The sequence below is a fragment of the Populus trichocarpa genome, chromosome 1, assembly GCF_000002775.5.
Source record: "Populus trichocarpa isolate Nisqually-1 chromosome 1, P.trichocarpa_v4.1, whole genome shotgun sequence".
Taxonomy (NCBI): Eukaryota; Viridiplantae; Streptophyta; class Magnoliopsida; order Malpighiales; family Salicaceae; genus Populus; species Populus trichocarpa.
The window spans coordinates 781,315-806,366 of record NC_037285.2 but is presented as its reverse complement, the minus strand read 5'-3'; the positions used below and the strand labels follow the sequence as shown (position 1 = coordinate 806,366).

The 25,052-nt window shown below is 34.7% G+C and overlaps 1 protein-coding gene across 3 annotated transcripts in view; it reads left to right on the top strand.

Annotated features, from left to right (window-relative positions):
* The window catches only part of LOC7460528 (callose synthase 9), a 36,208-nt gene extending 11,156 nt beyond the window's left edge, over positions 1-25,052 (top strand). For 2 of the 3 annotated variants that reach the window (XM_024589602.2, XM_052456863.1), the window contains exons 9-52: positions 936-1,033; positions 1,137-1,254; positions 1,640-1,771; positions 2,770-2,846; positions 3,680-3,758; positions 4,343-4,465; positions 4,763-4,865; positions 5,026-5,149; positions 5,255-5,444; positions 5,637-5,689; positions 6,361-6,421; positions 6,497-6,581; positions 7,126-7,175; positions 8,266-8,352; positions 8,551-8,636; positions 8,749-8,773; positions 9,474-9,571; positions 10,201-10,282; positions 10,416-10,573; positions 10,659-10,779; positions 11,875-11,969; positions 12,055-12,145; positions 12,235-12,395; positions 12,482-12,591; positions 13,865-13,999; positions 14,946-15,014; positions 15,088-15,265; positions 15,498-15,612; positions 16,116-16,235; positions 18,542-18,657; positions 18,742-18,825; positions 18,913-19,025; positions 19,535-19,587; positions 19,659-19,835; positions 20,321-20,368; positions 20,808-20,966; positions 21,550-21,663; positions 21,752-21,840; positions 21,921-22,079; positions 22,158-22,260; positions 23,182-23,301; positions 23,478-23,528; positions 23,631-23,813; positions 24,536-25,052. In XM_024589602.2, the coding sequence (XP_024445370.2) occupies positions 936-1,033; positions 1,137-1,254; positions 1,640-1,771; positions 2,770-2,846; positions 3,680-3,758; positions 4,343-4,465; positions 4,763-4,865; positions 5,026-5,149; positions 5,255-5,444; positions 5,637-5,689; positions 6,361-6,421; positions 6,497-6,581; positions 7,126-7,175; positions 8,266-8,352; positions 8,551-8,636; positions 8,749-8,773; positions 9,474-9,571; positions 10,201-10,282; positions 10,416-10,573; positions 10,659-10,779; positions 11,875-11,969; positions 12,055-12,145; positions 12,235-12,395; positions 12,482-12,591; positions 13,865-13,999; positions 14,946-15,014; positions 15,088-15,265; positions 15,498-15,612; positions 16,116-16,235; positions 18,542-18,657; positions 18,742-18,825; positions 18,913-19,025; positions 19,535-19,587; positions 19,659-19,835; positions 20,321-20,368; positions 20,808-20,966; positions 21,550-21,663; positions 21,752-21,840; positions 21,921-22,079; positions 22,158-22,260; positions 23,182-23,301; positions 23,478-23,528; positions 23,631-23,813; positions 24,536-24,772 (4,830 nt within the window). In that variant the 3' untranslated portion in view covers positions 24,773-25,052. Of the gene's footprint in view, positions 1-935; positions 1,034-1,136; positions 1,255-1,639; positions 1,772-2,769; positions 2,847-3,679; positions 3,759-4,342; positions 4,466-4,762; positions 4,866-5,025; positions 5,150-5,254; positions 5,445-5,636; positions 5,690-6,360; positions 6,422-6,496; positions 6,582-7,125; positions 7,176-8,265; positions 8,353-8,550; positions 8,637-8,748; positions 8,774-9,473; positions 9,572-10,200; positions 10,283-10,415; positions 10,574-10,658; positions 10,780-11,874; positions 11,970-12,054; positions 12,146-12,234; positions 12,396-12,481; positions 12,592-13,864; positions 14,000-14,945; positions 15,015-15,087; positions 15,266-15,497; positions 15,613-16,115; positions 16,236-18,541; positions 18,658-18,741; positions 18,826-18,912; positions 19,026-19,534; positions 19,588-19,658; positions 19,836-20,320; positions 20,369-20,807; positions 20,967-21,228; positions 21,488-21,549; positions 21,664-21,751; positions 21,841-21,920; positions 22,080-22,157; positions 22,261-23,181; positions 23,302-23,477; positions 23,529-23,630; positions 23,814-24,535 lie in introns of those variants that run through there. The other variant, XM_052456865.1, reaches the window with a different exon arrangement.

Genomic DNA, 25,052 nt, shown 5'->3' with positions numbered 1-25,052 from the left:
TCAATTAATTAAAACTGTCTAACTTTTAGAAAAATAGAATATAAATACTAAAACCCTGACTAGAACAAATAATTGGGTTTATAGCCCACCAAATAAAATATCTAACAATGACTAAATCAAGCCCAACAAATAAACTCAAATAATCCCAAATAAAATCCAATAATGTAAGGGTTGGACTATCTTTTGTCATCATAAATCATACGGACATGTGAACCATGTCTCGGGTCGATGTCCCCAACTATTCTCTTTGTGCATGGTAGGTTGATAACTATATGGATGTGGATTATTTTGGTTTGTGTTGAATTTATTTGGATTCCCATTCCATAACGCAATAAATTGAGAGTAAACCTGAACGGGATATTCTGTGAGATTTGCACTTTTTTACTGTTGATTCCTAATTTGACCGGGGATGTGATTGCATGATTAAGCTAAAGGCTGTTGGCTCTCAAAAGAGTAGTGGCTTAGCAACAGTCCATAAATGCATGCAATTTAAAGATCCAATTATACACTTGGGCCAGTGTATGTTACAGCTCCATTGATAGCTGTTGTTCAAACCATTTTAGAAAGCACTTCTACACAAACATTCATGCTTAAAGCCATCCACGTGTCTTGTATTTTGCTTATTGTGATCTATTGATGAATTGAAGAGAATATGTAAAAAGAGAAAGATTGTTTGACTACCTTATGAGTGCTTCATTAGGTTTGGCCTTTAACTTGCGGAATATATTATTTTTTCTATTCTTCAATATGGATACTGATTTTATTAGGCCATGTAACTGCAGAACATGACCAGATTCCAACAATTTATACTAATGTGAATCTTGGGCCTTGATTTAGTTTATGTAAAAAGCTCTGAACAATTTTGTCTTGATGCAAACTTTTTTTCATAAGATGTCATCAAATCACTATTTGTTATATGCCCTCGGTTTGTTCAGAAATTGGATGAGGCTGCTGTGCAGAAGGTATTCTTGAAGTCACTCGATAATTACATTAAATGGTGCAGCTACCTGTGCATTCAACCAGTGTGGAGCAAGTATGGAAATTTAACCTCTTTCATTCTCGTTTGTGTTAATTATTGAATTTTAATTCATGAATGATAATGTTTGAAACTTATGCCAATAAAATGTTCTGTGCAGTTTCGAAGATTTAAGCAAGGAAAAGAAGTTGCTCTTTGTTTCCCTGTACTTTCTAATATGGGGGGAAGCTGCTAATGTTAGATTTCTTCCAGAATGCCTGTGCTACATATTTCATCATGTAAGTGAATCTCGGAATACGCTATGAATGGATTAGTTTTTATCTTTTCCCTTTTCAGAAAAGTAACATTACTAATAAGATTGGTAAATGGCTTATTTTGGACCCATCAACAAGTGTACAGTTTTGCACCTGTGTTTTCTTTTCCTACTGGATTTTTTTTTTTAAAAATTTCTCATGTGTTGAAGTTTGGCCTGAACCTCAAATTGAGATGTCTTTTGATATTCTTGATCTTATTCATTTATTCTGCTTCTTAAAACCTTTGCTAGTGGATTCAAATCGTTGGTTTGAAGTGCTGTAACTGATAAAAATGAAAAACTATAATAAAAAACTTCTGCAACAATTTTTCTACTGACCTTATTCCATGAACTATAAACTTGATATTTAGATGGTCAGGGAAATGGATGGGATGTTGAGGCAGCAAATTGCTGAGCCAGCAAAAAGCTGTGATTCCAATTCTGAGAATGGCGTATCATTCCTTGATCAAGTTATTACTCCTTTGTATGGGGTTATTGCAGCGGTGAGTGCACATGTTTGTCACTTCTTTCCTTAATTCCTTTACATTTAATTGATAAGGGACAATCACGATCCAGCTACTATCCTTCTTTCTGGATGTTGCTCTCGTTCACTTGGCTCATGCTGTTAACTTCTTTGTTGTGGTGTTTTATTTTTATATTTATGTTCTTTTTAAGTGCTTTAAATCAAAACAAAGTTTGTTGATGTAACATGGTAAATGTGGCATGAATAGTTGCATTAGAAAAATAGGAATATAGAAATGAGTCAAGTGAGTTCATGATTTGATAATTGATTGCATTGCCGTAGAAAAATAAGAAAATAAAATGAGTTTAGTGAGTGCATGGTTTGATAAGTCTAGAAAGGAATTTCGCAGCAGTTCCATAACAATTTATAACTGTTTGTGTATATTAATTCCAAGTACACCTAATAGTAACTTTTCTTTTCCCCCCTCGTACAGTGGCAAGCACTACTAATGTTGAAAAGTTTTTAAATCACATCTTTTAAGCCATGTTAATGATCGGTTATCTTTCTCTCAGCTAGGAGGCACACATTTTTCTTCTTTTGTTAACAGATGAAGGAATGGCAAGGAAAAAAGGTCAATGTGGAGGACTATTTTTGGAAAATGGTCCTGTGAATTATAATACTGCTTATGTTTGTCATTCCAGAGAGAACTGGCACCTAAGCCTAGTGCTGGAGTAGTTTTGTTGTCATGCATGAATAATACTTAAAACTTTGGCAGCAATTTTTCACCAATAGAGCACACATAACATCATATCTATGTTATGTCATGCATTGGTGCTAAGTTTGTTGCTTTGGGACTGACTTGTTCTATTGTGATGCCATTATGATTTAGGCTGGTCGTTTTATTTTTACTTGCAGTCATTTCTGTACATGCATCTCTTCCGGGGATGTTATCTTGTCATAAACCGTGCCAATTTCTTCTCTGCTGTCCTATGCATTGTGGTTTTGCTTAAGATTTGACTTCCCTGCCACTACACCTAGGAAGCAGGAAACAATGCTAATGGACAAGCGCCTCATTCTTCTTGGAGAAATTACGATGATTTTAATGAGTATTTTTGGTAAGTCTCCTTTGATTTGTCAGTCTTTTCTCACTTAACTTGGAGTCATGTTGAATGGATGGAATGGAGAATTCAGATTCATTTTCCCAATTCATGCAATGGAAACAAAAAAAAAAAGAGCTTCTATTCATTTAAAACTTAAATATTGGTGAATTAATGTAAATGAACACATGCAATTTAGTCTTTCTTGTTATTCATCAATGGAATAGCTAAACTGTGCAGCTGTGAAATTTATGAAGTATCCATGCTCTTTATTTCTTTCGCAGCTATTTCATAGACATTAAAGAGAATTCTATTGTATTTAATTATACTGAATTATTCAAATCAACTAAATTCAATTGGAAAATCCATTTCAATTCTGTTTGTGGTAAGAAAATGATTGTCTCTGACTTTGTTAGTTATAGATAGAGTAATATTCAGTTTGATCTGACTTATGAAGATTAAATTTTGATTTTGAGTCATAATTCAAAAGTTATTTTTCTATAAACAACTTACGACAAAAATGAGTTAGGTTAGAAGTATATTTAGCAAAAAGTTACTCAAATCAACTGTTTTTGAAGAAAGGGGAGAGGATAAATTATGTAATCAACAAGTTAAAAAGTTAAATTTTAACTTTTGATTAAAGCAGTTTGAACTCGAATCTGTAACAAAATTGATTTATGTCAAAAGTTATTTCTAACCAAATTTATTTATGACTTTTCTTTGAGTAAAAAATTAAAGCAACTCAAACCAATTTGCAAAAGTCATAGTAAATGGAACCTAAAACTATTTTTGTGTCAGATGGATGGCCATTGTTTTTCTCCTCATCCTTATCCATGTATTTCCATTTCCAGGTCACTTCATTGCTTTGAACTCAGTTGGCCGTGGCGCACGAGTTCATCCTTTTTCCAGAGACCAAAACCAAGGACAAAGGTTTGTAACATTTTTTTATGCCTTTATGCTTTCTGTTCCTTTTGGGATCTTTTAATAGTATCTGAAGACAGCAACGCCAGGAGCAGAAGCATATCCTGTGCATAATTGATTCTGGCTCTGTGGTTTTCTTGAAATGTAGTTGCTGTCATTTGACAAAGTAAATATGTCATCCTGTTCATGTATAGAGTTAAATATTAAAGCCAGACTGTTTGGCTTGAATCATAGATTATATAGAGACAAGGTGGCTTAAACAGAGCAGAGAAGGTTTTCTGGGAAACTTGTCATGTTGAGGTCATATATATATATATCCACTTTTATAATCTCAACATGGCAAGCTTCCATCCTACACCCTTAATTCTCCGCTCAATCCTTATTACTTATATCCACTTTTGTTGGATGAGGGCTTGTGAAAGTATGGCTTTTCCTTCCTATAATGGCCAAACTATATTCATTTACATTTGTAGATTGCTTGTGGTGGGTATTACATTGTGCTACAATGTATGATTAAGGCTTTAGGTTTGTAGACTGCTTGTGGTGGGTATTACATTGTGAATCACTATAAAGTATGTCTTTTGTCCTTACAGTATTTGCTTAAAACTGCTGGAAGTCAACGTAGAGGGAAAACTTCGTTTGTTGAGCACCGGACGTTCCTTCATCTTTACCATAGTTTCCACCGTCTGTGGATATTTCTTGTTATGATGTTTCAGGTTAGCATGTCAAAATCAAATTCTCATAGAAACCACTGTCCTTCTCCTGCTGTGCATCTGAAAAGCTTCTCTGTTCATTTTGTTTATTTTCTTGCCATGCATTTGAAAGGTCTTTTCCTTTGCCTTTTAGATATAATTTTTGTTTATTGCAAATATCTATACCAGCGACTCCCCTCTTCTTCATTGTTGTGAATATTTTTTACTATGCATTGATGAAGTCTCTACTCATTAATAACTTGTTAGCTTGACTAGAATGTATCATTCTCATGGCTGCAAGCATTTCTTTTCTGCTTCCAGGGACTCACTGTCATTGCTTTTAATGATGGAAAATTTAACTCCAAGACACTGCGGGAAATTCTAAGTCTTGGTCCAACATTTGCTGTGATGAAGTTTATTGAAAGTATGGTTCTCTGACATATAAAATGATTTTCTCATTGTTATGCTGAACTAATTGTTAATTACTTACAACTGTCAATCATCACAGATAAGAAATATAACAATTTTTTATATTGCAATTTCACGAGTAATTTGTTTTTTGATGTTCATACCTTTTGATTTAGGTGTGCTGGATGTTATGATGATGTATGGGGCTTATTCTACATCAAGACGTCTGGCTGTGACTCGAATATTTCTTCGTTTTGTGTGGTTTTCTTGTGCTTCTGTCTTCTTAAGCTTCCTCTATGTGTATGTTCTCTTAAGCAAGCATTTATACTTGATATCATTTTCTGCATGCTTGTCATATGTGAATAACAAGCTACCTTTTATTCTTGTTGCTTTCTTCAAATACAGGAAAGCTCTCCAGGAAGAGAGTAAACAAAATTCAAATTCAGTTTTTTTCAGATTGTACATGATCGTTGTAGGCATCTATGCTGGTGTCCAGTTTTTTATTAGTTTCCTCATGCGAATACCAGCTTGCCACCATATGACTAATCAGTGTGATCATTGGCCATTTATTCGCTTCGTAAAGTGGATGCGCCAGGTTTTTCTTTTACCTTTTCTTTTGGCCAAATTATTTCTTCTTTATGCTTGATTTTCCTTTTATGTGCTGGATTATATTTTTGGGTCCATTGTCAAAATGGTTACTGTCCTATGTCCTTGGATAGTTTTTCTTTTTAATATTTTAGGTGTATTTTAAAATTTAAATGTTGATTCGTTGATTTTTTTTTTGAAGGAACGCTATTATGTTGGGCGTGGCATGTATGAAAGGACTAGTGACTTCATTAAGTAATGTCTTCTACATCTCTGATACTTTAACCTTCTCTCCACAAAATATTTTAATTCTCACATTGGACATTTGCTTCTGTTATGTTAGATTTTTGTCTGTGTTTTTTTTTGTTTGTTTGTTTGCTGTTGTTGTACAATGATGATACAGGGATGATAATTTGTCCATAATTTTATTGGCTTAATCTTGTCAAAACTAGCTTCCTTCTTGCCCAAAAGCAGGGGAAAAACAAATACCGGACTGACCACCTCACTTTAATGTCCTTTTAGCATTGTTTCAAATAATAGCACAGTCATGATCTCTTCCATCATTTATACCAATAGCTTGAAGTGCAAATGCTCTGTTTTATGTTAATGGATTCATTTTGGGCTGCCTTTTGTGGCTTGACTGATTAGAATTGGCTCCTTAGATCTGTAATTGTGTAAAAAAGTCCAATATATACATTGTGGACATTTTGAAGAACAATTAAGAAGAACTTATGAAAATCTAACATTTTTCGCATAGAAGATGTAAAACATATCTTAGGCATTTTAAAAATTGAACAGCATTTCTCAATTGATTTACTAAAGAATAAATTTTAAATCCAAGGGATATAATTCATCTTCATTGTTTTTATCTAAATGCTTTCTAAATTTAAAGAAGATGAAATGAATTTTGAATCTTTAACAAGCAGGTACATGCTCTTTTGGTTGGTTGTTTTGAGCGGAAAGTTCTCATTTGCGTATTTCCTTCAGGTCAGTGAGATTTATATAACACCAGCCTTAATTTTGATGGAAGTTTCCTAAATTATATTTTAACCTTTTTTGCAGATCAAGCCCTTGGTGAAACCGACAAGGACTATTGTGAATATGACTGATAATCTGAAGTATTCTTGGCATGATCTTGTATCTAAAAGTAAGGTCGTTTGACAAAATTTTATACCATAATTACGTTGTAAAATTTCTGTTTATTTTTTTTCCCATTGTGTCATATATTTGCACCAGTATTTTGCTCCAAAATATATGTGATTTAATTTTGGTAACTATAATTGTATTCTGTTTTATATTTTTATAGAATTTGAGAAGCCATTATTTGACTGTGTTCAATGCTTTGAGAAGCCATATTTTTGGAACTTTACAGTTTCTTTTCCAACTTCTTATGTTTAAAAGCATTTTGCTAATAACCTGGTGGCATTTGGCAGAATTATTTTTTATCACGTTATACTGTTTAAATGTTTCATTGTTGCCATGTTGTGGATTTGGTGATTTTTGCTAAAATGTCATTTTGATTCACTGTAGGTTTTTTGTAGTCTCCTTAAAATCGTAACATTTCAAAATTGTGCTGGATTTTTCCCAGCATTTCAATACCAGTGTAGCCTCTGTGGTCTTGTTTGATGTTACAACATTCTCTTTATTAATTTATGAATGCATAGCTCATTGGGAATTCTCTTTCATTGCAGATAATCATAATTTCTTGACAGTTGTTACCTTATGGGCTCCAGTGATTGCTGTAAGTGCAATTCATACATACATGTGCTCACACCTGCTCATATTATGAATCTGTAATTGATTTTTTTGTTTCTTTCATTCATTCGATTTATTGGTCCCATAATTTTTCTGCTGGATGTACCTCAACAATCTGACAGTTGGAGTTTTTTTTTTTTTGCCCGCTATGTTTGAGTTACTGATATAGTGTGGGTAGCTTAAAAGGATAAGGTGGCTCTATTGTTCTCTGATGTGTTTCCAATTCGCTCCAGCCATATTGGCTGAATGGTTTCAGACATGCCTTTTATGCAAGGGGGTGTGGGAGGATGCAACATCTCAAATAGATGGGATATGGACAAACAACCTTGAAAATTATTGAAGCCTTTCTTATGATCATTAGTAAAATTAGAGCAAGATTACCAGAAAAAGCATCCTACATGAAGAAATTAAAACTCACATACCTATTATAGTTTAATGACTCTTCTAAACCCTCTACTGCCATGCACCATTAGAGGCTATGAAAACTCTAAAACTCACAAGACAGAATTGATGGAATTTTCTAAAGAAGTGGAAGAAGAACTAGAGATACTCTAAAGTGCCAATTTCAGCTCGGTAAGTGGTAATTGAATCCCTCAAAAAGGTCGCCAGTAGTTTGTCTTATTCCAGACATCATTCATCAAGCTTCATCGCTACCAACTTAGACGACGGCATCATCATAACCAGTACAACACTATTGCAAAACTGCTGCAGCACCTTTGAAGCTACCCACCACTATCGTGATCAACATCATTACATCACCACCTGATTACCCCTTTTTTCATTATCACTACTGCTACTATTACTATGTTTTATACTTTTTAAATAAAACATGTATCCTCACTCTTATCTGCTTAATGATAAATAGTTTTTTAAAAACCAAAAATTGTAAAAAATTAGGTTTTGGTTTTTGAAAAACAGAAAACCTATCTTAAGAGTGCTTTTGAACACAAACTTTCTATATAAACTAGAGTCTGGTCAGTGCAAGTAGTTAACTTGCAAATTGTGTGATATCTGTTATTTGCTTAGCTAAATCAGAAGCTTTATTTTATTTAATACGTTTCCTGGTTTCTGGACAGATTTATCTTTTGGATATCCATGTGTTCTATACCATTATATCTGCTATTTGGGGATTCTTGCTTGGAGCAAAAGATCGCCTTGGGGAAGTAAGTGATTTTTTTTTTGTGTATATTTGCTTCTTTCTTTTCATGAACATGGAAGCTAGATCCTTGTTGTTTTTATATCATTTCTATTTTGCTAAAATTTTATATATCCTTTCCCTTTTCATTTCCCATTAGTCTTTTCATTTCTTTGGGTTATTATGTGTGCCTTAAGATTCATTATTATGCATGTAATAAATCCAGATTAGATCTTTGGAAGCTGTTCACAAACTTTTTGAGGACTTTCCTGGAGCTTTTATGAATAATCTTCATATCCCACTCCCCAACAGGCATGGTTTTGTTAATTTTCTTTCCTACCCATTAACAAGATATTATGATCTCAATTGTTTTCCTCCTCGTTTTCATTATGTCTTTCTTCTGAAAGCAATCTCTCCTTTGCAGAAGTTCCCACAGCTCTTCAAGTCAGGTGAGTCATTTGACAATTTAGTTTCCTAAATAATGTGTTTGGTCATTTTTCCAGATAAATTATATCTTATACCATCATTTCTTGAACTTCTATAACCTTTTTTTGGGGACCTAAAGGGGTTCAGGTATACGGTAAATTACGAAAGCCCCTCTGAGGTGTTATAAAATTACACATCATCCAAAAGTTTAAATATTTGACAGAATTCCCTCGTTTATGTAAATATTCCAAAAATCCCCTACTATACCCAAAATGCCCTCAATATTCTCAAAATCATCCCCTTTAACAAAATGATTTAAAAAAAAAAGAAGTGCATTTTGGGTACAGTGGGGATTTTGTAATATCTTCTAACTATTGGGTGGTCATGGTAATTTCATGATATCTCATGGAGGTTATTGTAATTTACCCTTACTTTTATACTTTTATGAACTTTCACTGTGTGCTTGTTTTGTTCTGTATTTCAGAAAATGTTGTCATATATCATTTTCTTTTTAATGATTTGTTGAAATTCAGTTGATAAACAGAATTCAATGTCTTGCTTTACTCAGCACTTAAAGGAGAGTATACTTTTGCTGCTTGGTTCTAACGCAACCACAATCTGCATTGCTTTGATTTTTTTTCCTATATTTTTTTGTACATCATTTAGTTTTGTGAATCATGAATGAGATAGGAATCTTAGATAACTCATTTTGGTGTGATGCAGGATACCTTGGAGAAGAGAAAAATTGATGCTGTTATTTTTGGACCCTTTTGGAATGAGATCATACGCAATTTAAGGGAAGAAGATTATGTCACCAATTTGTGAGTCCTTGAATATCACCTATTCATTGCAATTGTTCCATATCTTTTCTATTTATTGATATTGCATGCTTCATACTGTACTGCAATGCTTGATAACAATGATTGTGCTTTATTGTTGTTCATTAATCTGGAGCCACTAGTTTTTATTCATCCTTTGTCAATTCCCTCACAACGATTCAATAATTTTTTTATTTATCCTGAGAAAGAAGTTTGCAATATACAACTTGGGGTTTGCCTTATAATTGTCATACTAAACTTTGAATCACCAAGTAATTTAAGCTTTGTGGTTAAATTTGATTAACTTTATTTTTGAAAAAAATGCCATTGAATCTAAACGAGAAATCAAGACTTTTTGAAGTTGGTTAATCTTTTATTTGATTTGATATTTTATCAAGGGACAGAGGAACCATGTAGGATTAGGGTGGTTAATAATTCTCAATAATAAATAGTAGATTGTTTTAAGGCCATGCTTTGAGGACACTATATTCTGTTGAATTTATGTTGTCTTCTCTTAATGTTTTTCTAAGTCATAGTGGATTTTTCATGTCTCTTTTACAAGCTCTTCAGGTTCTGCTCTACTCCTAGCAGATTGTTCTGATGATTATCATATCTCTGCTATCTCATTGCAGAGAAATGGAGTTGCTTCTGATGCCTAAAAATTCTGGGAACCTTCCCTTGGTTCAGTGGCCCCTTTTTCTTCTTGCCAGCAAGGTCATCTTGGGGCCTCCAGCCTTATATTTCTTGTCTCATCTCCATTTCTTTTGATGATTTTTTTTTCTAGTTTCCGGAGATTCTTGAACATGATCTTAATTTTTACCTTGTATTTGTTTATGTTTTTTTGTAGATTTTTTTGGCTAAAGATATGGTGGAGGGTAGTGATTCACAAGCAGAGCTGTGGGAACGGATTTCAAGAGATGACTATATGAAGTATGCCGTTGAGGAGGGCTACCATGCCCTTAGATTTATCTTGACAGAAATATTGGAGGGTGAAGGAAGGATGTGGTAAGTTTTGAGATGAGGAAACTATTTGAGCCATTGTACATAGGTACGAATGCTTTGTGATGTATTAATATCTTCTCTACCTCAGGGTTGAAAGGGTTTATGCGGACATTGAAGGCAGTATTGCAAACAGGAGTATTCATGTTGACTTTCAGCTGAAGAAACTTTCACTTGTAATTACACGAGTTACTGGACTGCTTGGAATTCTGGTAGGTCTCATTTCTGCGTTGTGTAACATGTTTAAACTTTGTATAAATTCATGCTCGAAAAATTACGACATTCTCAAGTGCATTGACACAATCCAAGGAGTGCCAATGTGGACCAAGAATAAGAGGCAAGAAAATTGAAAACTGTCAATAGAGTACATAAATGGAAAGCATATAAAGGCCAAGTAACAACCTCCATGATATGAATGCAAACTCTCCATGTCTGTCTAACATAATCCATGAATTGGGAATGCAGTCACTTGGTTTTATAGTAAAATGAGACATGATAATCTATGGAAAGTTATAAGTAATTGACATTTTTCTATGATACAAATGCTTTTCTTTTCGCTGTTCCCTCGCTCCCTACCTTCTGCTTCATTCGTATGCATAGCACAAATTATCCCGTCTTGATCAGCTTAAGATAGTCATGTTTGGCGATTTCTTTGATATTCTAATCAGCAATGTCATTGTCTTATCTGTATAATATTTTCCTGAGACTCTGACCCTTGTAAGCTATCAAATGTTCAAATCTAGTAGTTACCTACAGAAAACCCCTTCTTTTGCTATCTGTGTTTAAACCTGACAACTGATATTTTGTTATACACAGAACTCAGGATATCAATATTCCCATGGTTCATTTGTTTCTAATCTGGAGCTTTTCTCGTTTGTTCACTTCTTAGATGAATTGGTGATAACGAGATGGTTCTGACCCCACTGGTTCAGCTATAGATGTTCTATATCAGGCTTTTATTTGTGACAAAATATCTGTGGCATTTCTATATTTTTTACTTTACCCCAGAATTTAAAAACTTTTCCCCCACACGGGGATTTAACAAGGTCCCTGATCCTTTGTGTTTTCCAGCAACACCTGTTTTCAATAACATTCTTTTTTACGCATTGAATAATTTTGAATATCTCCAGTTATCATGATCAGTTGTCCCCTAATTATACTATTCAATATGAAGGATGATTAATAATGCAAGGATTTGGTTTACATTGTCTAATTTCGTTGGCAAGGAGCCTTTCATTCTATATCTATCTCTAAAGCCATAAACTGCTATTGAATGCTTCTGCACTTTATATGAAATTCTTCTACAGAAAGCTGAAAAACCAGACCAGGAAAATGGTGCCATTAAAGCTGTACAAGATCTGTATGATGTGGTGCGGCACGATGTCCTTTCTGTCAACATGAGGTCTGGTAAAATTGCTTGTGTTCACTTATGCATTTGATACGTTGACACTTTCCTCTCAAATATGCCTTATGGGTTCATATTCCAGGGAGCACTATGAGACGTGGAATTTGCTGTCAAAAGCAAGGACTGAAGGTCGTTTGTTTACAAACTTGAAGTGGCCAAGAGATACAGAGCTGGTATGTTAGAGAAGATTTATCTTGTTTCTTCTCTTAGTAATGACAGGGTGTGTTCTATATGAAATTATTTAACTTTGGAGGATATGCAGAAAACGCAAATCAAGAGATTGTATTTGCTTTTAACAATCAAAGATTCCGCTGCAAATGTCCCCAAAAATATTGAAGCCAGAAGGAGGCTACAATTCTTTACAAATTCCCTTTTCATGGATCTGCCTGCACCAAAGCCAGTTCGTGAGATGCTATCCTTCAGGTTGTACTTTTTCAGTGCATTAATTGTAGGCATTAATGCATACTTGATGGATCTAGTTTTCTCATGATGTTTGTATGCATGTGCAGTGTGTTCACTCCATATTATTCTGAGATTGTTCTTTATAGCATGAACGAACTTCAAAAGAAAAATGAGGATGGAATATCGACTTTGTTTTACCTCCAGAAAATATATCCAGGTACTCCGTGTGCTTTGTTGTGATGATTAAACTAACTTTGACACCGCCCTTTTTTCTTGAGTTCATTTGTCCTTGCTTTGTAATTGCTTGCAACCTTTAGTTCATGGTGATTAGAATGTTTGATCTTTACTTTGAAGGGAAAGGTTGGAGAAATTTACCTGGTTGGTTGGGAGGATTTTATGTGATAGTCTTGATTCCCAATGCGGTCAATTCTATTTGTGTTTTCTTTTTCCTTTCTTGTTTTTTTTCTTGTCCATGTGCTCCTTGCATTCTTTATCTCTTACTATATTACGATCCTGGTTTAGGCATGGTCAATGGACAGAATGCACTCACTGAAGGAGTCTAAGCTTTATGCTCTGTGTATTTAGCTTTATGTGATGTCAAGCTTTCATCTGCTTTGGTATTGGTGTCTCAGACCTAGACATGTTATTTGGTTTCCCATTTCTTGTAATTCCAATTTGTGATTACTTCTGGGATTTACATTACACTTGGTGGACAATGTACATCTTCGCAAACTAAAAATGTTGGAAAATTTTTCGCTCAGTTTTTAACACTTCACTTTCTGTGGACCCAATATCTGTTAGAGCGGAATACGTGATTCCATACATGACTTGGATGTGGCATGTCATGGATAGTTAATTGCAGGTAACGATATGAGGAATAGAGTTGTTGACGAGGTGGAGTGATGATCCATGATAAATCTTGATTCTCTTCCAGTGAATGATTTTTCACTTAATTATGTTGATTTTTATGTTCTCTTTCAGTGAATGATTTGATTTATATAGATAGTCCGATTAGGGAAAGAAGAAAAAATAAAATAGGTATTGGGATTTAGTTATGAATAGAAGAATTTCTTGGGTTAGTTTTAGTGATGATCATGGAAATTTTTTTATTCCCTTCCAGTTTCATAGTCTCTGAATTTAAAAGAATACCATTGATTACATTGTCAATTGTTGATTTTTAGTAAAGTCTTTGCCTGCCCTTGATTTTTATTGAATTTTTATCCAAGTACTAATTTGAATTTGAGATAGTATAGAATTGGGAATCCAATAATGAAGACCACCTGACTTTTTGATAGTTTACCAACAGAAAGTGCAAAAATGGACTGTAATGTGGGGTATAGAGGGAGTGTTGCAGTTCTTGAGTTTTTGGTCTATCAGTCTGGTTGGCTAGTTGACTATTTATGGCTGCTTTGAAAAAGTTTGCTTTATGACTTGAAATGTATTTTCTCTCACTTGCTGGCAGCCTCAAAATTGTTTATGTTTTGTCACAGATGAGTGGAAGAACTTTCTTGATCGTATTGGCTGTGATGAGAATGCACCAGACTCAGAGCTCATTAATAATCCTGATGACAACCTTGAACTTCGGATTTGGGCCTCTTACAGGGGACAAACATTAGCCAGAACTGGCAAGTGATCTTTTCTCTTTTCTCACTTGAGTTTCTTGGTTCCATATTCTATTGGTTCATTTGGGAGAAGTTCTTATAGTAAAACAATATAATCCGTTTCTTTATACAGGATCTGGTCATGGTCTAAATTTGTATGGGAAATCTGAATTTTGTTATTTGGTTTTATGATGTTTAGTACATCTTTCCTGTCCTATTCCAAGTGTATTTATTTCAGTAGATATATGATTTCACACACCGCTATTCTATTCTCTCTTATATTTGGAAGTCATGAACCATTTCTTGTATTCTAGTATTGTTGCCTGGTTGCTGTAAGGCACGCATGTCCTTTTTGGGCTTGCCATTCCAGATTGCTTTCTACACTGTGCTTGCAGGTTTTCTTCTCCAGTTTTTTTTTTTTTTCCAAAAGTTGCTTGTCGTTTGAACTGTTTTCTAGGAAACTGTGTATCTGGTGTATATGTGGGACAAATACATTTACTGTGTTTCTAATTCATGTAAATGCATGTTAAGTTAGTGATAATTCTTTCCTATTTTGATCTTTTAATGACACTCACACATCCACTTGATTTTTTTCCTAGCCAAGTGTACTTGTGTGTGCTCGGATGAGATTCCAGTTGGTTCATTAGCCACTCGCATGCCATGCTCACACTTATACCAAGAAACTTGCATCAATCAGTATATATTATGCTTTTCTAGGTTTTATAACCTGCCAATTCAGGATTGAGGGTTTTTTAAGATGAGTATTGGATTATAGTTGAGTGAGCTAATTAGGGGACGTAGCTCCTTTCTTATGTTAGCGTTTACTGATTTGCTAGCATCATCTGGACTCTTAGTCTCTTCACTTGAAGAGATAGGTTTCTTGCTTTTCTATTTTATTAGTTGCACAAATGCAATGCATGTCTCATAAATTATTGGGTATTTTGCTAAATCACTGTTTTGATATTTCCAGTCCGTGGGATGATGTACTATAGGAAAGCTCTAATGCTTCAGTCTTATTTGGAAAGAGTGGCGTCTGGAGGTTGGTTCATTTATATCTTTCTTTTTTATAGCCCTGACATAATCAGTGATCTGATCATGCATGTCAATGTCAGATGCGGAAGCTGCAGTTTCTATTAATGATACAAATGATGCTAAGGGCTTTGACTTGTCCCCGGAAGCACGAGCACTGGCTGATTTAAAGTTTACTTATGTTGTTACGTGTCAAATATATGGAAAGCAGAAAGAGGACCAAAAACCTGAGGCTGCTGATATTGCATTGCTGATGCAAAGGTGAATTTTAGCATGTCAAATATATGTTCTTATGCTTGAAGTATGTTCTCTTTTGCCAGATTTATTTTGTGCCCCCTGCGCACTCTCCTTGCCTATCTTTTTTTTAAAGCATGTTAGTTTTTGTTTGCCAAATTTAGAGATTCAAGCATTTCTATGTAGTAATAGTTTTTCCCACTTGAAAGCTTAGTTATATAATAGATACCTAATATCTAGCCATTTACTTATGTTGTAGAAATGAAGCTCTTCGTGTTGCTTTCATTGATGAGGTTGAATCTTTGAAGGATGGTAATGTGCATAGAGAATACTATTCGAAGCTTGTGAAGGCTGATATCAATGGAAAAGACAAGGTTCACATTTTTTTTGCTGTCCTCTAATGTTGATGATAGCCATTGGCTTTAGTTGAAGTATGTTGAACGAACTGTTATTTTTATAATATTGGTGCAATGCATTTATCTGGTTTGTGTTTTAACCCAGTTTGAATTTGTTGTATTTTTCATCGTGATTTGTTGCATTTTTTTTTTTGAATTTTGGTTGTATCTACAAATAAAGTAAAATCACAGTGTGCTTCGAAAACCGATATTACTCATATATTGGTTGGTCAGTTTGGTGTAACGTTTATCCTCTAGATAATATGGGTAGAATTGTTTCTATTCCGTGCTAATGCACTAGCAGTTTATTGGATGTGCAGTTTCGGGATGTATTTGCGTGGAGCTAATCTGATTAGGAGTCAAAATAGTTCCATCCTGAATAGATTATAATGGACAATGCAATCTGACAACTTCTATTTAGAGCAAGAGCTGTTCTTCGTTCCACTTGTAGCTTATTAATTTGTGAATTTTTTTCTTTGAAGGAAATATACTCTGTTAAGTTGCCTGGGAATCCAAAACTTGGAGAAGGAAAACCTGAGAATCAAAACCATGCAATTATATTTACTCGTGGAAATGCAATTCAGACAATTGATATGAATCAGGTAAGTCATAGTTTTTTCCCATTAATGTAATTATCTTGAACAGTCTTGGACTCGTAAAATGTTGAGACAAGTGAAACTAATCTGTCATTTTATGCAAATTGGCCTCATTATTTTTTGTTCTCCTGTTTTTCTTTTGAACTTTTATGATCAATAACCTTATTGGAACAACGATAAGTATTATTTCCTCCTTCACAAAATTACAATTACTAGAAACCCAATTTGACAAAGGGCCTTACATTTCCAGTCTCTTTTGCTTTAACCCAAGACTAAACGTTTTAGAAGCACTACACAAAGTCAAGAAAGCTACCATATTCCGCAACATCTTTTCAAGAGGAACCCAATTTGACAAATTTTTGGAATTCTTCTTGCTCCCAATCCACTAATTTTTGTGTGGAAAACGAAGAAGGATTTTTTATGCAATATAGGAATAATAAAGTTCACTTGTACGTGTGTAATGTAGCATGTTTACAATTTCATTACTATTCAAGGGAAAGAACATTGATGATGAATTAAATTTTTGAATTAAGTATTGTTTCTTTACGCAGTGTATAATGAAGATAAAACTAGGGTTATTAAGCCCTAAGGTTACAGATCAAACTGTAGAGAAATCTAGAGAAAACTCTCTGATATTTTTATTGAATCTAAATAATAGTCTTGATTTCCATAAAATAAACTAGACATTACTTTTTATATTAGTACTAAAATCCTTTATAGGAAAAGATTCCTAATTAAAAGGTATCTAATTAATAGAATCCATCTAGCATTGAGATTTCTAAATAGTAAAATACTAATTAAATTAAAAGTCCCAAGCTAAGTAGGAAACAAATAATTAAAATCCAAAATTAACTAGGAAAATAATTAAAATAAGAAAACAATAACTTCATGCTTCAATATGGTCCTTCTCTCTTGGGATAATTGCTCTACAGTAGTCTCTCCCATTTTAGAAAAACTCATCCTCGAGTTGAGTTTAGTATTTGGAAAGCACTCATAAAGATCAACAACATTGAAGGTCTTCGATGTGCCTATGCTATTCAGAAGACCAATACACACAAGCATTGTCATTGATTTTCTTCAGCACCTTGTACAGACCATACTTCTTCATCTTTAGTTTATTATAGGTTCCTACTCGAAACCTCTCCTTGCACAAGAAAATCATGACTCCTTGAAACAATTTAACTCGTCTATGCTTGTCTGCTGCATGTTTATTTCTAGCACCCGTTTCTTCCAGTTTCCTTCTGACCTTTTGATGCACAACTTGCACTGTTCAGTCAATTTCTCTGCTGACTTGCTTTAGGCAGCGAGTAGATCAAGCACATGACTCAGAAGTTTCATGTACACAATTTTTAATGATGTCTTGTCAATAGCACTATGCTTGGAACTGTTGGAAGCAAATTTTTCCTGAGCCAATGCAACATCTCACTGTTTAGGCTTGTCCCCACAAATGCTACGAATCAGATTGCCCAAAGTTTTACTTAGACTCTATTTGGCCACTAGTTTATGGATGAGCAGTACTACTAAACTTCAAAGAGAAATTAAACCACTTCCCCAAAGTTAGCAAAAGGTGACCAAGGAACCTGGTATCTTTATTAAATGTGATGGATTTTAGAACACCACTATCTTCCTAAAAAATAGCCCAGCCACACAGATCACATCTATATGCTTTATTGGGTTTTCTGAAACACATGCACGCAGCGAAAACGATAATTTTTTTTTTAAAAAAATTGAGAGTTCCAAGATTCTGTTAGACAGATCTAATGTTTTTTAGAGTTTATATAAAGATTACTTGAAGATTAGATGTTCTTTTCGGCTTTGAATAATTGCTTCAAGATTGAGTTGTCGCAAACCACAAGTTGTCTAAATGTTCGACCTCTAACGGTAATCCGCATGAACCATCATTGAGAAATCTCTTAAACCCTTTTAGGTGAGAGAGATTGCTATAGCTTTGAGTGCTAACTCTTTTCTTTTGTGTTTTTCAGGTGTTCTGTAACTTGCATAGTTTATGTATTGTGTACTACTTCGAAAATAAAAAGTATAACATTCTATTTGTAGGGAAACCTGAAAACCCTATAAATGAAAAAATATTAATTTGCCCCCTGAATAATATCGCATATATATGATTTCTCGTTGTGAAAGTTGACTAAAATGATTTTTTAATGCGTCAAATAAAATGAAAGTTACTCTACTTGTCATTTTTTCTTCTTTGTTCCCTCACTGGGTTGCTGTTGTTATGGTATGTAGAGTAGGTATTTGTAATTTTCTTCACTGTGTAATGTTGTTTGTAATGTGTCTTTACATGATAACTCTAGGATAATTATTTTGAGGAGGCCTTGAAGATGAGAAATCTGCTGGAAGAATTCCATCAAGATCATGGTATTCGTCCTCCAACCATTCTTGGTGTTAGGGAACATGTATTTACAGGAAGGTATGTTTCTGGTGAAACAAGTATTTCTCTCATTTGAGTAATCATGTTATTTTCTGCTAAAGGCATTACCTGTGATGATTGCAGTGTCTCTTCTTTAGCCTCATTTATGTCAAATCAGGAAACTAGCTTTGTAACTCTCGGCCAGCGTGTTCTGGCTAATCCTTTAAAGTAAGCTCGTAGTTTTATAGCAAGTAAATTGGTAGCGTACTATCATATTGAATTTTCAGATACAGATGACTAGTATGTAACTCGCAGGGTCCGTATGCATTATGGACATCCAGATGTTTTTGACAGAGTTTTCCACATAACTCGGGGTGGTATTAGCAAGGCCTCTCGTGTTATCAACATCAGTGAAGATATATATTCAGGCATGACTGCTTTACTTGACTATTGATGGACTGATTTCCAGTTCTTTTTATGTCTTTGCTAGGGACATATGGTACCTTAGATCAAAACCTGATTTGCTTAATCTGTTTCTGAAAGTTTTAATACGAATAGCATTTAGCACCTTATGGATTTTATTATCACCAAAGAGAAGTTCCTTGTTTTATCCAAGTGATCAGAAAGTTTATGGGTTGTTGGAAGTTGGTTCATTTCTCAATAAAAGAAGCATCACGACCTCGTGAATTTGATCTGCCAAAGCCAATCTCTCTTGTTGTTGTTCATTATGTGTGGGCTTTCTCCTTCACCTTAGGCTTTTAGTAATTATTTTAGTTTTTAAGTTAAAAACCTATGAAGGAATTAGAATGTAGTTTCTTTCAAATGCTTTTATTTTTACATTTAACTCTCTCTCTCTCTCTCTCTCTCTCTCTCTGTGTGTGTATTGTGTGTGTGTGTGTGTACCTGACAGAATTTTGCCTTTTGACATCCCATGCAGGGTTCAATTCAACTCTACGCCAAGGAAATGTCACCCATCACGAGTATATTCAGGTATGGTTTCTCATTTCTTACTTGGAGCTTTTTTAAGGTATGTAATTGTAATCCTTAATTAAAATTTAAAGGTTGGCAAAGGACGAGATGTTGGTCTCAATCAGATAGCTGTATTTGAAGGGAAGGTTTCTGGTGGTAATGGTGAGCAAGTTCTTAGTAGGGATGTCTACAGGCTCGGGCAGCTTTTTGATTTCTTTCGAATGATGTCATTCTACTTTACCACCGTGGGATACTACTTTTGTACGATGGTATGTAATTACTAGCTGTGGTTATGAACATGACAATTTATAATTTATTTGCGGTTGAATGAATTGAATGTTCACATCGGTTGGCTTAAGTTGCCTAATGCAATCATAAAGAAAATGCAACATGTAAAGAGTTAGACTATGCTAATTTTACGCTGTTTCACGAAGGGAGAATGTATATCTTACTCTAAAAGTTTGCTTTTGTTCCAATCCTTTGATTGTGCACCTTTTGCATGCCTTTCTTCTTACCAGCTGGCCTCTATGATTTGATTCATCGTGTAGGTTTTGTGTTGCATTTCTAGATAGTATTTAGATAAATGTGTATCTAGTACAACAGAGATTGGGGTTTGCATCTTATGCTCCAATTTTACAGGGAAAAAGAGTAGGAGAGGAAAAATGTGGTGTGAAAGCTGCATCATGCTTTTATACATGCACACCTCTCATTTTATTTCTTTTTAACAAGTTTTCTTTTGGAAATTACATTGCAGTTGACGGTGCTGACTGTATACGCTTTCCTTTATGGGAAGGCATATTTGGTAAGATTGATATCTGTCCATTACTGGACAAAAATTCCCATTCTTGTATACTTGTTCACTTTAAATCCTTTGCACTCCAGATCACGACTTAAATGTTCATTTTTATATTTAGTTTGCTGATATTTTTCTGTTTCAAGTCGATAAATATGATATGAAATTATGTACCAGTTTGAAGCCACCATAAAATGAAAAAACAATGTCTAACATGTTTCATAAATACAATCCCATAGGTTTTAAGGCATTCATCTGATGTAAAATGTTTTAAGAAATAATCCATATATGTTTTATTTTTTAGTAGAATAATCTATATATCTGATTTTATAAGACTATATAAATATAGTTCACAGTTTTGTTTCAACTCAGCACCTGCTGTTTGCACAAATATACTAGCTCTTGTTCCCAATTTATTTTTCTTGACACTGATGCGATTTTGTTTTAGGCACTATCCGGAGTAGGTGAAGAAGTTGAAATTAGAGCACTGATAACGAAGAACAATGCCCTGAGTGCTGCTCTGAACACTCAATTTCTCTTTCAAATTGGTATTTTTACTGCTGTGCCAATGGTTTTGGGCTTCATCTTAGAGCTGGGATTCTTGAGGGTAAATATCATTCTTACTATATGTTTCATAAGCTGTGAATGCTAATTACATGAACTAACTAAGGGTTGAGCAAGATGCAAGAAAGTTTATCTCTTTATATTTTATTTTCATTTACATTTTTTTTCACCTACACCATCCTTACATTTTATGCTGTTACATTTTTATTCTATGTTAAATTTTTCTGAGCTTCTTGGTGTCGCATATGCCAAACATCTGCATGTGATATATTACATCCTAAGCTTGTAAAATTATTTTTATGTAGGTTAGTGTTCCTCCCTCGCAAGCATTGTTTAAGCAACTGGACCCAGTAAACTTGGAATTATGAAGAGAAGAGAACTAAGATTTTGCATTTTTTTTGTGTTGCATTATTTCACTCATCTACAAGCATACATATTTACATTTGAACTTCTGCTTATGCTATCCTGTCATCTGAGACTACTGTAATTCATTGCTTAGCTTACTTGACTCATGTGCTCACGGTTCACAGTTTTAAGTACATGAACTTCTGCTTAGCTTCATGTTCTTTAATTTGTTGCTGAGCTGAAAAATTGTTGTGGTGGTAATCTTCTGATTAATGTTGCAGGCTGTTGTCAATTTCATCACAATGCAGCTTCAGCTCTGCTCTGTCTTCTTCACATTTTCATTAGGCACAAAATCACATTATTTTGGTAGGACCATTCTTCATGGCGGTGCAAGGGTATGTTCAATCATTTTCTTTGTTGAATATTTATTATTTGTTTTTAGTGCTGTGGAATGTGTTACAATAATATTCTTTTTCCTACTAGTATCAAGCCACTGGTCGTGGATTTGTGGTCCGCCATATTAGATTTTCTGAAAACTACAGGCTTTACTCCCGCAGCCATTTTGTCAAAGGGTATCTCTCTCTCTCTCTCTCTCTCTGGGCGCGCGTGTGCTTGAGCTGCAATAATCGTTTGATTGTCCTCTTATCTTCAGACTAGAAGTTGTGCTTTTGCTGGTCGTGTACCTTGCATACGGGTATAATGATGGTGGTGCATTATCTTACATTCTTCTTACAGTCAGCAGTTGGTTTATGGCTCTATCTTGGCTTTTTGCTCCCTATTTGTTCAATCCATCTGGATTTGAGTGGCAAAAGTAAGCACTGTTTCTTATGTTTATTTATGGGTTTTTTTTGGCCACCTTGTTGAGTAACCCTTAATGCTGTACTTTTAGGACAGTGGAGGACTTCAGTGATTGGACAAATTGGCTTTTTTACAGAGGTGGAATTGGGGTTAAGGGACAAGAAAGTTGGGAGGCTTGGTGGGATGAAGAATTGGTATTACTTTTGTTCTTGTACATGTCTTTGTTTTTCCCTTTTTCATGTTTTCAATAAATGCATAGGGGAAATTCCACTCCAATTCCCCTAAAGAATCTCCACTACTATGCATGCATCAAACAGTGACTCTCCTTGGTTCAGTGGTACCATCGGCCATTATCAGATGTTCATTGGCATACCCTATAAATGAAAATAAGGGGCAGCATCAAGTATCCATTTGATTCCAGCTATGTATAATTGTTTCTATAATATTGTCTATTTGTTAGGCTGTGCAAAGATAGAATACTGGGATGCATAGTAGGGAGAGAAGGGGGGATAAGAGAAGCTTCAGCCCTACAAGATTCTGAGAGGAGAAAACTGGGATATATACTATATGGAGAATTAGCAAAACTAAGGAAAGCTGCAACAAAAATGCCTAATCTTGATTGTAACTTTTGGTTGCTATTGCAATGTTCAGATATCCGTTAAATGAATATTTTTAGCAAAAACTAACTGAGCAATAAAGAAACAAGCTCCTTTTCTTTAAGATTGCAAACACATTGGTAAAGCTACTCTCGTAATTGATTGGGAACACGCTGGTAAAGCTTCTCATCTAAGACCTGGGTCTAGCCTTTGACTACACTGAGCAGTATTGTTTTATGCTCTAATCAAAGTATCGTGAAAATGCTCTTAATGCTGTTTCATGTTAATCCAGATTCCAGAATTAATTCCATATATTTTTTTGTCAAAATAGTAAAGCAATTGTACAGAACACATGGTCCATTTGATGTTGGGCAATTTGGTCAACTTAGCAAGCTTTTACCGAACTACTTGAAGTGACTTAAATCTTCTTTAACCATGCAAGTCTTGTATGTTTCACTTTTTATCTATTTTTTTGCATTTCACCTTGTTTCACGTTAATGACCTCAAAATATCTTACAGGCACATATTCGGACTTTGAGTGGGAGGATAATGGAGACTCTTTTGAGTCTAAGATTCTTTATCTTCCAGTATGGTGTTGTATACAAGCTTCATATACAAGGAAGTGATACATCATTATCGGTAATACATCTCTTAAAATGTCTCTTTATGCAGGACGTGCTTTGGCTTCTGAAATGGCTATTTTGCCTCTTAATGCAGTTTTACCCCTCCTATGTTTCGTCCTCCAAATGAAATAAGATTCATTGATCTAACATGCATTGCTTATTCTTGGGAAATCACTTTTTGATGTATCTTAGGTGTATGGCTTCTCATGGATTGTGCTAGCTGTCCTTATAATTCTTTTCAAGGTGAGCAGTATTGCTGCACAGCCACAAATTATGTACTTTTAATTATGAGACTTGCTTGTCATGTTGTTTGTAATTCAATTCATCTTTACCTTTTGATTACAGGTGTTCACTTTCAGTCAGAAGGTCTCTGTCAATTTCCAACTTTTGTTGCGCTTTGTACAAGGTGTCTCCTTCATGTTAGCTTTGGCTGGTATAGTTATTGCAGTTGCGCTTACAGAATTGTCAGTGAGTGACATATTTGCGAGCATCTTAGCATTTATTCCCACTATATGGGGAATTTTATCTGTGAGTTTTCTGAATCACCTTTTTCATTCTTCTTTTAATTCTTTATCTTTACTCATCTTCTTTCCTTAAAGCACAAGTAGAAAAATTTCCATATGTTCTTCAGTGATGAAATTCTGAACTACTCTTTTGTTGTTGCTGTTGCTGTGCTGTAATCTTGATATATGCGAGTTTAACATCAAGGACAGGTTATTTCTTGTGTAAATCTGTGAAAATCGGAAACTTTGGAAGGAAAAACATCTTATCAGATACATGTAGGCTATTTAGTCAACTTTTATTTCCTCATGAATTGTCATGGTAAGAATTATCAGGGGGGTGGGGCACAAAATGAAAAAAACAATGTCCTCAAGAAGCCATTGCACAAAAGTGAGAGTGAATAAGCACCGAGCGGTCATGCTAGAACAATGAAACTGCTTGCAGTAAGATGAGTTACGCATGTTGTTCATATCTAGAAAAACAATTCCATGCTATCAAACACAAAAGAATGTAAGGGCTTTTGAGTGCCGCATCAAACATCGTAATAGACATCCTGAATTAATTCAATACGGTACGAACTTGAGAGAGAAGGAATAGGGGAGAGAAGGAAGAGGGAGCGGAGAACATGGACAAGTAGTTTGTCTTTAACCTGATTGTTTGTGAACAATGTTTATTATATATATCTTTTACACAATTCTTCCCCGTTTCTCTCATGGTTTAAGATTATAATTTCATTCTCTTTTTTTCAGATTGCATCTGCTTGGAAACCTGTAGTGAAACGGATGGGATTATGGAAATCCATCCGTTCAATTGCCCGCCTATACGATGCTGGGATGGGGATGCTGATCTTCATCCCAATAGCATTCTTGTCTTGGTTTCCATTCGTTTCAACCTTCCAAACCCGGCTCATGTTCAACCAAGCCTTCAGCCGAGGACTGGAAATTTCTCTCATTCTTGCTGGTAACAACCCCAATATTGGGATATGATGAACAGGTTTGATCCTAAAGGAGAGTTTTGTTTTTCGAATTGTATCGGTTTGATCTTATTATATCTCTGTGATAGCAGCAAACCAGTTAGGTTACATTTTAGCTACGTGAATAGCAATGTAGCATTTGTTGTTATATTGTATATTAGATTCTGTGGTTACAAACATTGCGCAGTTTGTGGTTAGTTATGTGTATACATATTCAGCTAAAATTTTCAACCGATTTAACACGTAAATTTTGTGCTTTAGTGGCTAATCTGAAAAACCCTATTGATTGTTAA